General features: G+C 36.0%; 3 protein-coding genes and 1 non-coding gene across 4 annotated transcripts; 2 read left to right on the top strand and 2 right to left on the bottom strand.

Moving 5' to 3' along the window:
- Window positions 1-1,955: 1,955 nt before the first annotated feature.
- Window positions 1,956-2,294, top strand: LOC131175501 (uncharacterized). The gene has a single exon (XM_058139940.1). It carries the CDS (start codon window positions 1,956-1,958, stop codon window positions 2,292-2,294), a length of 339 nt encoding a protein of 112 aa, XP_057995923.1.
- Window positions 2,295-3,666: 1,372 nt separating this feature from the next.
- TRNAG-CCC (transfer RNA glycine (anticodon CCC)) lies at window positions 3,667-3,737 on the bottom strand. Its single transcript has one exon. It is a non-coding gene; the product is annotated as a tRNA-Gly (tRNA).
- Window positions 3,738-4,376: 639 nt separating this feature from the next.
- LOC110635176 (pentatricopeptide repeat-containing protein At1g31430-like) lies at window positions 4,377-7,112 on the bottom strand. Its single transcript, XM_021784407.2, has one exon. The coding sequence runs from the start codon at window positions 6,963-6,965 to the stop codon at window positions 5,067-5,069; it is 1,899 nt and encodes a 632-aa protein (XP_021640099.2). The 5' UTR covers window positions 6,966-7,112; the 3' UTR covers window positions 4,377-5,066.
- A 5,025-nt stretch (window positions 7,113-12,137) lies between these two features.
- On the top strand, window positions 12,138-15,641 carry LOC110635192 (calnexin homolog). The gene is made up of 7 exons (XM_058139607.1): window positions 12,138-12,383; window positions 12,472-12,588; window positions 12,690-12,759; window positions 13,618-14,744; window positions 14,832-14,903; window positions 14,990-15,103; window positions 15,220-15,641. Exons 1-7 carry the CDS (start codon window positions 12,153-12,155, stop codon window positions 15,355-15,357), a joined length of 1,869 nt encoding a protein of 622 aa, XP_057995590.1. The 5' UTR covers window positions 12,138-12,152; the 3' UTR covers window positions 15,358-15,641.
- Window positions 15,642-16,650: the final 1,009 nt, after the last annotated feature.

Raw genomic sequence — 16,650 nt, 5'->3', positions numbered from 1 at the left:
TTAAGAGAAAAAAATCGATAAAACCGAACTAAATAATAATTTTATATATTCAAATCGAATCAAATTGAATCGAATTGATTTTTGAATTGATTTATTTTTATGGAGAATTTATGAATTATATGTAATTTTTTATATATAAATTATTTAATTTCATTGATTAATAGTTATTAGGTTCAAAGCAAAGTGAAAAGTATATCAAATAATTTGAAAATTAAGTCTAAATTAAAAAATCAAAACAGATTGGTTTAAGCAGAATCAAACCGAAATAGAGTGATTTAATTCGATTCGATTTTTTATCCATTTTGATTCGGTTCGATTTCTAAAATATGTAATTCAATTTTCATGATTTAATTCGGTTCGATTCGATTTGAACCGAATGCTCACTCCTAACTAGAACTTAATTCGGGAATGAGATGAGGAGAATTTGCAGTCCGGTCTCGGATTCCCGGAGCCCTTGAATCGAAATTGCTGATTTTGACTTGGATCGAATCCCGGCCAGCTCTACCCCACAGGTGGTGGCAAGTTTGTGTGGAGTGTTTTGCTAGGATGCTGCAGGATTTACATGGGAGTATAATATATTGTTTTAGATGGAATTAGGGAACATCGATCAATGAGAGGTGTGGTAGTAATATGCCTGAGCCTGAAGCATATAAATACTAGTTTGTGTTGTCTGTACCATTTTTGCGTTGCTAGGGAAAGAGAAGGGAGAGAGAGCTTGTTGGATTAAAATTTCTGGACTTATTATTAAATACATATATAACACTAAAAAATGGTGTTCTCTAAGATATAAATATTCAATTTTTTTTTTATAAAAAATAAGATATATTTATTTATTTAAGGGAACATATATTTTATTAGTATCCAATAATCTTGCGATTTCTTAAAGAATGAAAAATAAAAAAAGGTGAGAAAATTAGATTTGCGAGCACAATATTTATGCACACCAATATGCAAAATTTCCTTTGAACAAGCATTTGGTAAAAGGAGGAGATTCATAGTGAAAATTGCAACCGCAAACTTCTTGTCCATCGCATTGAATGGCCAGCCTTTAGTTTGTCCTAATAGGAAAATGGACTTCTTTGGAGCTTCTAAGAAGAAATTTGGGTGAGGGAGTCCCAATATTCATCTATATGCAACATTTTGAAGATACCATTCTTAAATTAATTTGTTTGTAGATATATGAAAATAATTTTTTCCTCTCATTACAATAAATATTAAAATTAATAATAAAAAATTTACAGCAACTATATAAATAATTACTATTAATGATATATAAGAAACTTATTTATTATTATTATTACTAAACTTTTAACAACAATATTTATTGGTGATAATAATTATATTTTTTTAATAATTATTATAATATTTAATAATTCATATGTTATCGCCACCGTAAAAATTTTTAAGATTTATTATAATGCCTCTTTTTTACCATAATTTAAGAAAACAGAAGGCGAACATGATGTGCCACTTCATGAGGCTTGTAGATGTTTGAAGCTATGCACTCCACTAACGTGAAGCATTCCTTGAGCTTCTAAATTGCATATGCGATTCCAGAACCTCTCCCCACCGCTACCTTCTATAAATTCCAAGAAACTAACTAGCTAAAGACAACTTCTTGTTAAGCATAACCGAGAATCTCTCTTTTGATATAAAGTTGCAGGCCCATACAAAGGCATCTTCCTCCTTCAGCTATTCCGATCATGTCCTTCAGGTCAACTGTAAGTACTCAACGATTACTTAATTCTTGCTATTTGTTACAGCGAGTTGCCTAGTCAACTTCTTTCTTGGCTGCTATATATTGCAGGGTTACCACTGGAAATTGATGGTGAATCGCTTAAGAGGATGCGCAACATATAGCACCTCAACTTCACCAAAAATGAAGGCATATGCCCCCAGCCACTGGTTTTGGGTAGACTCTTGGCAAGGAGCAGAGCAAGAGTAAGGCGCAAGTGATGGGTGAATTTGTTCCAGTATATGTAGCCCTCGGGATGATATTCTTATCGACTACGCTGGGTCTGCACACTGCAAAGCAGCAGCTCATGTACTCGCCATCAGTGCGGGTGAAGAAGAAACTAAGGGAGACGATTCCTGAGGTGGTGTACTCTGATAAAGTGGTGGATGAAGCCAATAAATTCATTGAGAAATCGTTTTTCAGGAAGGCTGCCCGTGTTCAAGAGTTTGAAAGTGGACTTCAGTACATACCTGATCCCATTCGCAAAGATATTTATGCTCACTCTCCCCGGGCTGAGACTCTCAAATCTATTGGGATAGATCCCAGCACCCAGCCCTGAACCCACTCTTACTGCTATGCCTAAATTAAGGTTGAACTCTCTCTCTCTCTCTCTCTCTCATTTTCTTTTCGAAGTCTTTTGTATCTCGCGTCTAAATAAATGAATGTTGCTTGCTTTAAATCAGCCACTTTTACTAGTATCTTGGATTAACAATTTGTAAGAAATATCAATTAATCAGTTAAAAATAAAAAAGAATCCACTAAAAAAAGAACCAAAAAAGATCCTTCGGATTAAAGTTCTGATATTTCGCTAAAAAAAAATGGTCCTGATATCACTTTCCTTCCTAGGTTAAAGGGTATTTTTGATAAAATAATAAAATAGTTTTTTCATTCACCCTGTCACTCGGAGCTTCTGTGTGGAGACTGGCGGAAGGGTCCATATCCTGGTCCATATAAGAGCCACTCGACAAGATTAATTCGGCCACAGACGTGCAGGACGTCCTTGCCCACAATAGAAATTAAAATAGCCGAATCTATTATTCTAGTCTGAGGAAACGTACAGTAGTACGACTTCAACATGACGGGCCGCTCCATGAGCCTTCTAGGCTGATGCTGTCCACTTTTTACTTCGACGAGTGTCCTTTACATCAGTTTCATGGAATGATTTTTCCTCTACCTGGCTCCACAATTCAATTATATTATAATCTATAATTTTTTTTTAACATTTTATTTCTTTATTTAAAAAATAAATTAAAACATTTTTAAAATTTTTCTATCTGTTTAATTATTAATCTTAATAAAACTCCTCCATTTTGTCCCCAAAAAAAAAAAAAAAAATCAAACTGTAATTATAATATTCTTCAGTAATATTCTTCAGCTCTTCACCTATGGACGTGATGATGATGGAGGCAGACATGAAACGAGTAAAGAGCTTGATGGCTGATCATGTTGTGATCTCGTCGTTCGTCTCTGTTGCTGCTGCCATGTGATTGAAGTTTGGGTTCTCGCGGTTTCCGTCTAGTACCCACATCGGCACATCGCTAACATCTGCCCTTGCACTCAGCACTCTGTCATTAATGCTGGTGATGTTGTTGGATTTTGTCATCTGGATGCTGTCTTCTGATGATTTTGATGTTCGTTTCTGGATTTCTAGAATAAAAACTATATTTATGGCTAGGTTTTTTTTGATTTTGAGCATTTGATTGAGATTTTATTTTGTTAGGCTTTATGAAAAATTCTATTGCTAAAAAAATAAAAAATTCCATGTTTCAAAAAGAAATAGAAATTTTCAATTCGATTCATATTTTTAATAATTTAATTATTTATTTCGATTCAACTAAAAATCGAATCGACCAAATGCACATAACATCTTATTTTTTCTTGTCAATTTTCAAAGACGAGGGAGGACAGGAAAAGTAAAATTTAGTTGTGATTGCGCATCCGGGGAATCGAACCCCGGTCAGTACCGTGGGAGGGTACTATGATACCACTACACCAGATGCGCCTTTTGAATTTATGTTTCAGATAGAATGATGTGAAACATTTGATATCACCATCAAATTTAGCTTCATAATAAGCTTGTTTTATGGTTCTCCTTGGTCAACATCAACAACAAATTCCACGAGGACTCCTGTCTTAGACCCCAGGAGTATGAATGATCGTCAATATAAGCTCAACTCATATTATTAATCTTCTTGAGATTGAGCTCGTTTCCACCATCAATCATTTTGGCTCAGACTCCCACTTCTTCATATTTGGAATACAACAACTAATTTCATCCATCTTGTATTGAAATTAAATATAATTTATGATTTATCCTTCTAATAAAATGAACTGTAGTGAGGTATTTAAAAAAAAAAGTATCACAACGTTTCCATAGCCACTGAGCATGGACAAAGAAGAACTACCAAGTATTATCATTGTTAAAACCCTCTTAACAGGGAACAATTATCTGCATGGCAATATATGTTCTCCCAACGGAGTGCCAAGACTAGTTTACTTCATCTAAATGACTGAAGAGTATTTCATTTGTAATTGTAAATATCAGGAGGAAAAGCATTGAATAATTGAAGTAGGCAGTTAGTTAACAGTCATCTGTGTTAGGATGTGAGCTGCATACTTCACCGAGGAGACACAAGACAGCTGCATTGAAATAAAACTTTATTAAATCAGTGATAGCAGTGGCTTGACATTGATTAGAGTCTCTTTTGTGCTCTACCAACTGCAGGGAAAATTAGGGATCGAAACACGTCAAGTCTCTACTGAATATAATGTCCTTGGCTGAGGTCAAGGCGTTCTTTATTATGCTGTAAACATTTCAAACAAAAGGTAGCGAGTTTGTAATCCTGATTAATCATCCAATTCTTTATCTATATGATCTGTCCCTGGTAGCTTCAATGGCATCATCAACCATGTACCATAAACATCTCTTCCTTAATCGAAATAAAGCCAAGCTTTTGAAGTTCTAGTTTGGTTGTTGGTTCCTCATTCATTGTCCAGTCAATTGTAATCTCAAGACTGCTTTGCTCATAATCAATAACTTCTGAATATTTCATGTGATCCTGGATTCAAGTTAGAATGCTCAAACTTCCATCCCCAACTCATGCCACTTGTTTTATTATGAAAGTGACACATCATGGTACCATTTATCCATAATTGCTCGAAATAATTTCAAAATTTATACCTCCAATACTCTGAAGGACATCCTCAGGCTAATGAAAGTTTTCTTGTGATCAACTTCCTCAGATAACTAAAAATCCTAGCTCTAAAGCGCCATCATCAATGCAAATCAGGCAACCAAATTATCAAAATCCAAATGCTTTGAATTTCATTGTTACTGATGACCCAAAAAGTCTGAGTCAAATCCTTCAGATCGTAAAATGTTATGAATTTGCATATTTGTTTCATATAAGACATCCATTTGACTAAGTGATTCAGCTTCAGCAAAGAATTCATGAACAAGACCATTTATTTCAACAAATGAGCAACCCGGTTTCTTCTGTATTTTCTGACGAGCCATACACTTTCTCACTCTGTTCACATCACCCCACCTTGAAGCTGAAGCATAAACATGGGACAATAGAATTTGTGCCTCAGACTTTCTTGGCTCCAATTCCTCAATTTTGTTGGTCGCAAGCTCCGCTAATTCTATATTCCCATGACTCCTACAAGCAAATAGCAGGGATCGCCATGTCACCACATCAGGTTGAACAGGCATCGCCCTGATGAACTTTTCAGCCTCAACCATTAAGTTAGCACGGCCAAGAAGATCAACCATACACCCATAATGTTCAATACGTGGCTTAATATGATGAATAAGACTCATGGCTTTAAAATAGTGAAACCCCTTATCCACAAAACCACCATGACTACAAGCAGACAAGACACCGAGGAATGTAACCTCATTTGGCTTAACATCACTTGACATTTCCATCTGTGCAAACAGGTCCAATGCTTCATCAGAGTTCCCATTCATGGCAAGCCCAGAAATCATTGAGGTCCATGAAAATACATCTCTCTTAACCAATACATCTCTCTTAACTAATACATCTCTCTTAACCATCTCATTGAAAATCTGGCGAGCCTTTTCAACTTCTCCACATTTTGAATACATATCTATCAAAGCATTTCTCACAGAGAGGTTCATGTCAATACCATTCCTTTCACAGTAAGCATGCACCCATCTTCCCTGATCCAGGGCTCCCAAATGTCCACACGCAGAAATAACAGAAGCAACCAATGCTGCATCTGCAACAACCTCGGCAAGTTGCATCTCCCTAAACAATTCAATTCCTTCCTTAAACATATCCAACCTCGCATAACCTACTATCATGGAAGTCCAGCACACTAGATTTCTATCGGGAATTTTATCAAAAACCTTCCTGGCATCCTCCATTTTCCCGCATTTTGCATACATATCAATCAAAGACGAACCCAAAAAAACATCTAAAACAAACCTATTTACTATAATCAATCCATGAAGTTCTTTCCCCAAATCAAGAAATCCCATCCTTCCAGAAGCAGTGAGTGCATTAATCAATGTGACCTCATCAAATCTAACACAATTATCACCCAGTAAATTCCCAAAAACCTTCAATGCTTCCGCACTACAATCACACTGTAAATACCCAGATATCATACTATTCCAAGATACCACATCCCTGGTAAAAATTGGAACCAAGTCAAAAACTCTACGTGCTATTTCAATTTTTCCACAGGAGGAATACATTGAAACTAAAGCATTTTGCACAAAAATATCAAATTCAAGCCCCAGTTTAAGGCTCAAAGCATGCACTTCTTGACCTTTATTCAGAAGCAAATGACGCCCACAGACTTTAAAAATGAACGGGAAAGTATAATTATCAGGGAAAATGCCATTATTCAGCATTAAATTGTACAGAGTGATGGATTCTATAGGGGTTGAGCTCTGAGAATGGGCTTTAAACATAAAATTATAGGCAAAGATATTTGGGTTTTTGATTTGGAAGAAGAGGGAGCGAGAAAAGGAAAGATTATGAGAGATAGAGAAAGAGTAGAAAAGTAGTTTGCTTGATATGCAGGGGTCTGTAAAGAGACCCGAAGCAATGGCGTAAGACAGAATACAATTGAAATGGGTTGGGTGTTTGATACATTCCGAGAAGCATTTATTGGGGTTCGAGAGGAGGAAGAGAGGAAGGAGAAATTTTGGAGCTTTTTGTTTCCAAGTTTTGAGAGTGGATGGAAGGCTGGTCATAGATGGGGAAAAGAAACTAATTTTGCCTAGGGTTTTTTGAGGAGAATCGAATCAAAACAGGTTTTGCCGGGGAAAGTAACAGACCCCTAACTACAATTTCAAAGTCACTTCACAAGCACAATGGCGCAAACGGGTTGGTAGTAGGTACGCTATCCCTGGTCGGAGGAAAAATGGGAATCATGTCGATTTTTTTTTTTTAATTCTTTTGATTTTTATTAAAAATTTCAAATTTTATAATTTTAAAAATAATTTTGATATAATTAAATTAAAATTTATTAATAATTTAGACATAATTTTTAATTTTTTATTTATTTTAAATTTTAAAAAATTATTAAGTACACTCGTAAGTGCATGTGAAATATATGGAATAAATATTATTTTTCAAAATAAATATATTGAATAATCTTTCATAGCAGGAACAACTCTTTTTTTATCGAATGAAGAACACTTATAAATATATTTAAAAAATAATTATAATTTTATATTTTATATTGCAATTATATTTTTGTAATCATTAGTAATTTTGTTTTGCATTAGAAAAATTATTTTTAAATTAATCATCGGTTATAATTAAGGTGATGGCTTCTGAAAATTGCATAAAGGGTACTCTTCAGTTCATTTGCCTTCAAAAGGATTCATCAATTAATACCGCTCAGAATTATATACAACCAAACAATGAAGCACTGAAAAAATCATATTTCCTTATATTATGTGCATTTAAGGAAAGATTATAAAATTTTTTTGTGCATATAAAAGTAATGTTTTTCCTTTGACATAAATATAGACATTTCTTATAATACGAATATATAAAGAAAGTGAATTTGACATGATAACAAAAAAAGATACATTTAGTGTATCTAATAATCTCTCGTATTTAATATTATATTAATCAAGAAACACCTTCTAAATCCTGACTTGATTTTTAAAAAAAAAAAGAAAATCTTGACTTGATTTATATAGACTCAAATTGTAAATATATGACTCTCATTTATTTTACATGTAAATTCTCTTAAATTTACTATGAATGAATCAGTCTAATGGGTGGAAAATCCAATATTCTTTTCTCTAAATTAAATCAAAGAAAAAGCATGATTGCGTGCCCACAAATTAACCTGAACCTTCAACCCTTCATCACGATGAGTCTGTCCAGCTCTCTATGTAAGATGTTGGAAAGAAAAATTTTTGTGGATAGACTTTATCTTATCAATATTAATTAATTTAGGAAAATTTATCTCCATTACTGTATATTAAGGGCAGGAATATACATTGACCAAAATGCAATTGACAGGACAAAAGTGAATAGTTTTCAATCTCTTAAGAATCAAATCCTTGGATAATTATGAATTTATGCTGATGATATCTTTTCCACAGTATGCAGCACCAATTCACGATCAGTAGTCTCCATCAGGCCAGGCAATATCCATTTTCATTCTAATAATATTTTGAAGCCATATAGTTAATACAAGATTATTCAGTGCACTCTATGTACATGTTTTCAGTTCACTTTTATGATGAATTCACTTTCATGTGAGTGAGAGCATTAAATTTATGCTTCCAGTAGAATTTTTCCATCAGTTATGCAAATTTGTGAAGCAACAAGATCAATATTGATGAAGCTACTAGACTGTAGCAGGGAGAGAACTTATTGTAGCATTGGCCCTTTATCCGATTCAAGATAGAAGGGAAAAAAAAAATAGTTTGTCGTGAAGGTTTCAATTTCCTCCTCCACATAAATTTTTTAACAACTTCAGTCTGACTTTTATCAATGGATTCTGATTTTTCAAATTGAATTCCAGAATCATCAATGCCTGATCATGCACGAGGAAAATCAGACAATTTTTTAACCAAAACTTTGAGAAGATATGGTGCACTAAATATATTCTACAAAAGATTTGCTATAGAAAGGAAGTTTATTTAACTTTTTCCCTGCTGATCAGTGGTGCAGATCTCGTTGTTTTACATGGCTGGAAAGAAGGGATATTGGTTTTTAAAATTGGTATCCATTAGCTTTTTAGCAAAGCTATTGCAATACTTTACAATGCATCACCTTGATGATGTAGCAAAAGAAGAATTCGCAGGCATCCTTACTTCTTTGTGCCACATTCATATTGTTCACTAAGTCAACTCAGAAAGGACCTCGTTTGGTTCCACTAGCTACTCGTACACTTACTAGTAGAATATATAGAAAAATAGAGCCTTGACTGGAGTCGAGATTTATACATACTTGCATTATTTTGTATTTCAACTTGTGCCAATTATATTACTTGTTTTGATTGCCCATGTGTATATGTGATTTGGGAACGAAACTGTCACTCCATAACCAGTCATTCATAATAAAAAATATTTGTCTTTGGTAAATTTACCAAGGGCCCCTTCTCTTTGGGAAAGGGAGTTGGAATTGGTAAATAGTTTAAAAATTATTTAATAATAAATTAAAGCTAAAGATAAAAATAAACAGAGCAAAATTCAAGATAAAAATTACTCAAGATTGATCAGATGCATGCTGGTACTAATTAATATATGCAAGAAAAAAAAAAAAAAAAAAGAGCAGGATGCACGTGCATTACAGCCTACGGGGCATGGAATTCCCGTTAAATATCTGCATGAAAGCTACGGATTCCAAGCCTACGGCGACAGATTTATATAGGTACTAGCTAGTGGCACCTTTGTTGTTTCCAGATAGGGTGAGATGTATGTGGTTTTGATAAACAATGAGCTTCAGTATCCAACAAGGTTGAATTCCCATTAATCATTCTCTTGACCTTTGCATTGGAGAATGAGTCTATTAGGGATCTGTCTTTATCATTCTCCAAAAGTGTACAGTTCAAAGAAGTTGGCGCATACTGCTTTTGCTTGCAGATATAGGGAAAAAATTAATCCTTAGAGAAGAATATTGAACAATAAAATGCATTAACTGTGTTGAACTCAGACTATTAGTGCAATAATATAAAACAAACAACTAGGTCGTCGAGCGGAGGATTCGACCAGAATTTTCCAGCAAGGGGGCAATTCAGCCTATATAAACATGTTGAAGTTTTGTATTTTGGTATAGCTAAAGAGCCAGTGAGAAGGACAAGAATGGATGGAGAAGCTTCCAATCTCCCTCAAAGGCTTCTGGCTATCCCAGGCTATGGAAATGTTGGAGGCCTTTGGGGGCGATTTAAGGCCTACTCCCCATGATAATGCATGCATGAACCGAGACGATATTTTTTTTTTGTCAACTCCTTCAATCCCTTCATGAAGAAATCATTCTTTCTTTGAGGTTTCATTATAGTGCATGTGTGCTTGAACTTTTTCTATATAAACATTTCAAGGAACTTCACTCAAGAATCTGCAGCAATCCAAATTTTGTGAATTTCCAGAGGTAAAGTTTTAGTTGTGAATGGTTCAAAAATCATTTAATTAAACGACAATAAGCTTCAATAATGGTACCTGATATGTTTAGCCTCCATGACTCTGGAGATTCGACTCTCCCTAGGTCTTAAACCAGACGCATGGAGGTTGAAATTGAGACATGTATATGTAGTACTAGTGGAGCCACCTAGGCGAACATGTATATATGCGCGCAATGCTCGTTAAGAACTACTAAAAAGTGATTTTCTTCATTTGTTATTTCCTATGTTACTAGTGCCATAGATTTCAATCTGTTTTTACACTAACAGGAACCAAACCAGTACTAATATTGATAAATTAATCAACTTGGAGCCTCTGCAGATGGAACAGGTAGCTGATCAAGTGTGCAACTGGCCAATTCATCACCAGCCTGCGCAAGCCTAAAATTGCAAATCCTGGAACGGACAAGGAATCCTTGCGGAAATTCCCTGGTAAGAACCAATTTGTCACACTACTTTAAAAAACAAGAAAAGTTGATCACAAAACTATTGTACTCAAAAATTAATGAGAGTAGCTAGCTTGGCCAACTTTGACGTCGCCGTCAATTGAAAGCAACGTACGGTTGGCGTCGAAAGCTAAGAACTGAAACATCTGTGATTGAATGGAGAATTGTTCTTGACGCCACAAGCAAATAACAGTGTCACACACACACATAATAGCCCTTGAGATGGTTAAGGGTCATTAGCACCCTCGCACGGGGCATGTTGTGCATTTCTTTGATTTATGACATTAACTAAGACAGGAGCAATTAAGGTTTTTTAAGGTTTGTCCTTTCCAGATGGTATGCACATTTATTTAAATTGATTATTTTTTTGTTGTCCCTTTTTCCTTAACTTTTCAGACTAAAACCAACTTAGGCATTTCAGCCAATGATGTGTATTCCACAGGTTCAGGGGCAGCAGATCCCTTGTTAATGGTGACATTTGAAAAGATCTCTCTCAGTCTTTCCAACTTCACCTGATGTCTCCTAAGGTACTGCTTAAAACAAATATTTCCTTTCCTTTCCTTTCCTTTTCAGCCTCTTAAGACTTCTTCGAATATGTTAAAATATGTTCACGAAGTTTCCTTTTAATTCTCCTCCATTGCTTCAGATTATATTAACGAATCTTCGGAAGAAGGGTCAGATTCTTTGTCTTGATTCTACACACATGTACAAATGAAAACAGCAGAAAAAGAGAAGAGACAGAAAAATGGAAAATATAAGGCATTACATTTTCCCTCGAGTGTGTATAAATACTGCCAGCAACTCTTTCCTCATCAGCGCAGCCTATCAGGATTTTTGGAGATCTAACTTTCTCTGAACTCTCCCCCTCAACGGCTACTAGTACTTTAGCTTTTGTCTCAACTCTCAAAGCCTTTTGTGGTACGCAGCAGTTGGGGTGGGGAGTTCAGCAAAAGTTGGCTCTCATGCTCTTAAACTCTTGCAGCCCATTTGCATCTGGTGAGGTAGCTAGTCACAGTTGATATCAGGTATGTGTGCTTGCTTCAAAATCAGTTCATTGAAAATTATTTATTGTGGTGATCATTTAGCCTGATGAGAAACGACTTCATTTTTCCGCAAGAAATGTCTTCATTTCATGTTCTCTTTTGCACTGCGAAGCTAGCTGAATTGTACCACAGAAGAGCCATTCGATTGGTTACTGTTCATGGTTGGAGAAAATAATGAATTGTCGCATAAAAAAACAAAAATGGAACTTGAAGGTAACAGTTTCATGCACAGAAGTACCTTGTTTCGTTGCATTAGTTCAACAAATCAAATAATTAAATCATGGGCCGAAATGGAGGGGCTGGCCCATGAGCAGAAAGCCACTCACTGCCTCACTTGTGAGACCGGGTCCAGCCCTTAGCTGTCAAAATGTTCCACAAGAAGTACATGGGCGGAGAGCTGCAGTTACTAACGTGGCTAAAGCTGATTGGTCCATTTCACGTGGCACTTATTTTGATTGGTGGAGACAACACGATGGCAGTCTTCTCCTCTCGCAAGATCTCCATTGCACTATTTGTATACAGTGCACACATCTGAAGGTAAAATCTAGTAGCTTCGTTCTTTTCTTAGATTAGATTCAGATTTTCAGATCAATCATCGTCCTCACTAAACCTAGGGTTTTGACAGATTTTTGAGCAAGAGAGAGAGATGGGAGAAGCGAAACGCGTCTCTCTGCGATTTGCTCTTGTGTTCTTGGTCGCTTTCATTTCCTTCAGTCACCTACGTGCCTCTGATGACGATAAGGTATTTACATTTTCTCAAAGTTATGTTGTATAGAAGCTGTGATTTCTTAATCTTTTTTGGCTCGTTTTGTTTGATATGAGGATAATGTATTGTTTGTGCAGATCTTTTACGAGTCCTTTGAGGAGTCGTTTGAAGGGCGATGGATTGTTTCTGATAAAGATGACTACAAAGGTATAATTTGGATCTCAGTTTTAATGTCTGATTTATCTGTTAAAATTGCTTCAATTTTTTTTTTTTAATTTTTTGGTGATATCTTTCGATTTAGGAACAGATTTGAAGCTCAATTTTATTTTTTTTTGTTTGCTCTGATTGTTATTATTGGTGCTGCAAGTCCTGTAATTGATATGGGCGAGTTTTTATTTTGCTTTTTCAAGGTTAACATATAACTTAATTTTAAATTGCTTGCATGATATAGCAATGAAGTTGCTTCGTGCAAAAAATGTTTGGTTGCGTTAATTTCACGTCAGTGATGGATCAATTGGATACTATGTCTGGTGTGACAAATGAAAGGTTTGAAGATTTTTGCAAAGTCTTTGTTATTTGAAGAATGGTTAAAGCAAAATTCATTTCATTTTTTGCCTGTATTGTAGATACTGCTTACTGATTAATTGATATTGATACATAGAGCCATAAATAATTGGGGGAGGTGGGGAGAGATATAGAGGAATTGTGATGATATAGGTGCCTGCAAGCATTTTTAAAATCGTTGGTGGAGTTCCTGAGTGATTTATTTATCTATATAGCGGGTTAAGAATATATTTTATCTAGCGAAGTAAATTAGATTTTATTTTCTGGTTTTCATGTACTCCCTATACCACCTAATTTTGATTTATTATTTCCTTTTTTACTTTGTATTTACCATTTGAATGATGATTATGTGGGTATATAGTTGACATTTTATTTGGTTGACTTGAAATTCTCAAGTTGAACTATGATGTCACAATTTGGTCTATCTTAAAAACCAGTATGTCTTGTTTTCCCCCTTATATTGATGATGGAAGTGTGTTTTGATGTTCTGTTTTGGTTTAGGTGTATGGAAGCATGCAAAAAGTGAGGGTCATGATGAATACGGTCTTCTTGTTAGTGAAAAGGCTAGGAAGTATGCCATAGTGAAAGAGCTTGACAACCCCGCAATACTGAAGGATGGAACAATTGTCCTTCAATTTGAGACTCGTTTCCAGAATGGGCTTGAATGTGGTGGTGCATACTTGAAATATTTGCGGCCCCAGGACGCTGGATGGACACCTAAGGATTTTGACAGTGAATCTCCTTATTCAATAATGTTTGGACCTGACAAATGTGGGGCCACAAACAAGGTGCACTTTATTCTGAAGCATAAGAACCCAAAGAGTGGGGAGTACATTGAACACCATCTCAAGTTCCCACCATCTGTCCCTTCAGACAAGCTTACTCATGTGTACACTGCTATTTTGAAGCCTGGCAATGAACTGCGAATTTTAATTGATGGGGAAGAGAAGAAGAAGGCTAATTTCCTTTCTTCAGATGATTTTGAGCCACCTCTAATTCCTGCCAAAACAATTCCTGATCCAGATGACAAGAAGCCTGAGGACTGGGATGAGAGAGCAAAAATTCCTGATCCTAATGCAGTGAAACCAGATGACTGGGATGAAGATGCACCTATTGAAATTGAAGATGAAGATGCTGTGAAACCTGAAGGATGGTTAGATGATGAGCCTGAGGAAATTGATGATCCCGAAGCCACAAAACCTGAAGATTGGGATGATGAGGAAGATGGTGAATGGGAGGCGCCAAAGATTGATAACCCAAAGTGTGAGACAGCCCCTGGTTGTGGTGAATGGAAGAGGCCAATGAAGAGAAATCCAGCTTACAAAGGAAAATGGCAAGCTCCTCTAATTGACAACCCCAATTACAAGGGTATATGGAAGCCACAGGAAATTCCAAACCCTAATTACTTTGAGCTTGAAGAACCAGACTTTGAGCCCATTGCCGCAATTGGCATTGAGATCTGGACAATGCAGGATGGTATTTTGTTTGGAAATATCTTGATTGCAGATGATGAGAAGGTTGCAGAGTCACTCAGGCAGACAAAGTGGAAGGTAAAGTTTGATGTTGAGAAAGAGAAACAGAAGGCTGAGGATGCAGTTTCTGGCACAGACGGTCTTTCTGGCATCCAGGTAATGTGATGTTATGCTGTCTTAGTTTCTCATTGTTTTATTGTGATTTGTTGCCTCATGATCTGAACTTTCAATTTAATTATGCAGAAGAAGGTGTTTGACCTCCTGTACCAGATTGCAGACATTCCTTTCTTGAGCCAGCACAAGGACAAAATCATTGTAAGACATATCATTCCCTTTTTTGTTTTAAACCTTTTAGGTGTCATGGTGGATGTGGCCTGAAAAATACCAACATTTTTATGTAGGATATAATCGAAAGGGCAGAGAAACAACCCAACCTCACACTTGGTATCCTCATCTCCATTGTAATTGTGATATTCACTGTTATCCTTAAGATAATTTTTGGTGGGAAGAAGCCAGTAAGTTCTGAAACTGTCTCAGTTTTCTATTTTTCTGCTCTCTCAATTTGTAGCTTCTCTGGGAGATAAGTACAGAGTCCATGATCATCACTGTGTTTACTAATCATGTTTTGTAGGCAAAAGTAGAGGACAAACCAGCACCGGTTGCTGAGACTTCCAACAAGGAAGGAACCAGCGGAGAGAAAGCAGAAGAGAATGAGAAGGAAGATGATGCTGCAGCGGCTGCTCCTCGCAGAAGAAGGCGTGAAAACTAGAAGAATGACTGGGGAAAGTGGTCTATATCAATTTCACTTTTGGTAGATGTTCAGTTTAGGTTTCTTGCACTCTTACTGGCTGGATTATTGGCTTTTCCTAATTTTTCCATTTTTGAAATATTCTTGGCTTTGTTTTGGAGTGTCAGCTGTATGAGACTTGGGAGTGTAAATCACGTTATCTTGAGGCTTCCATGGTTCCTTTACTGCCTCGGAAGTAAAAAATTAGTTTTGAAAGCTAAGGATTTGCGGTTAAATTCATTAAAACGCTGGGAAGAATTCAAGAAGTTTTGTTTAGCCTTATTATGATTTGTTGCTTAATGATTAGCTAGATCCGCCGGTTCAGAATTGGAATACGCCAGTAGCCGACCCTCGTTTTAGGGTTGTGCAGTGAAGCTGTAAGCCTCTCACTTTGAAACCCGAAATTAGGTTTTATTACGAAGTTGTTTGATGGCTTCTTACCTGATAAGTATTTGACAATTCATAAGGGGGATGTTATAATGTGTTTTAACTTTCTTGAAGTTGTACCTTAGTTTTTTGTTTGATTTTTCTAGTACTCGTTGATTTCATTTTTTATCTGATATATTTCTACTTTTCAACTTTGCTTTTACGTAAAATATTTATGTTGCAAATACACATTTTGCAATTCTTTTACTTTGTGTCTTAAATCTCTTGTTGATTAAAGGTCTTTTTTTTAAATTAAAGTTTTTATAACTTTCTATTATTGAAGAAATTGCATAAATCTCAATCCAACTATAATTCCCTCCTACCTATAGATTTCAATCCTATCAACGGAAAATCAGCTGTGTCATTACACCATCTTTGTTCAAACCATGGTAATGGTGAGGGCTGTATGGCGATATTCGGCTTGTAATGTATGCACCAAGAAGCTGGAGAGCTTCTTTCTTATTCGTTATGAAGCTGATAAGAAAACCACAGAAACTCAACTGCTAATGTTCGATCTCTTATGTCGTGGCAGTTACATGTATGTGGTTCAGCGAGCCTTGAGGATTCGCTTGCTAGAATAATGATCAGATTCTTGATTGGGGTTTGCCCCATCTGCTTTGCAGGGTTCTTTCGTTTTTTTTTCCCCCTCTTTTTTCGATCGAAACAAGGAAGCCAAATGCAAAAACAACAAAAACTGCACATCTCGAACATGGGCAGGGCAACCCGACAAATATTATGAAGAATCCAGTGCCTGATTCCTTCAGGCGGACCTTCAATGCGGTGATCCCAGAGGAAAGCTAGAAGCATGAGAAGCCATCCAGTCCGCAGCAAAATTAGCCTGTGAAACTA

Source organism: Hevea brasiliensis, chromosome 17 (genome assembly GCF_030052815.1).
Source record: "Hevea brasiliensis isolate MT/VB/25A 57/8 chromosome 17, ASM3005281v1, whole genome shotgun sequence".
Taxonomy (NCBI): Eukaryota; Viridiplantae; Streptophyta; class Magnoliopsida; order Malpighiales; family Euphorbiaceae; genus Hevea; species Hevea brasiliensis.
Note: the sequence above shows the minus strand (reverse complement) of the source record. Positions and strands in the feature narration are given on the sequence as shown.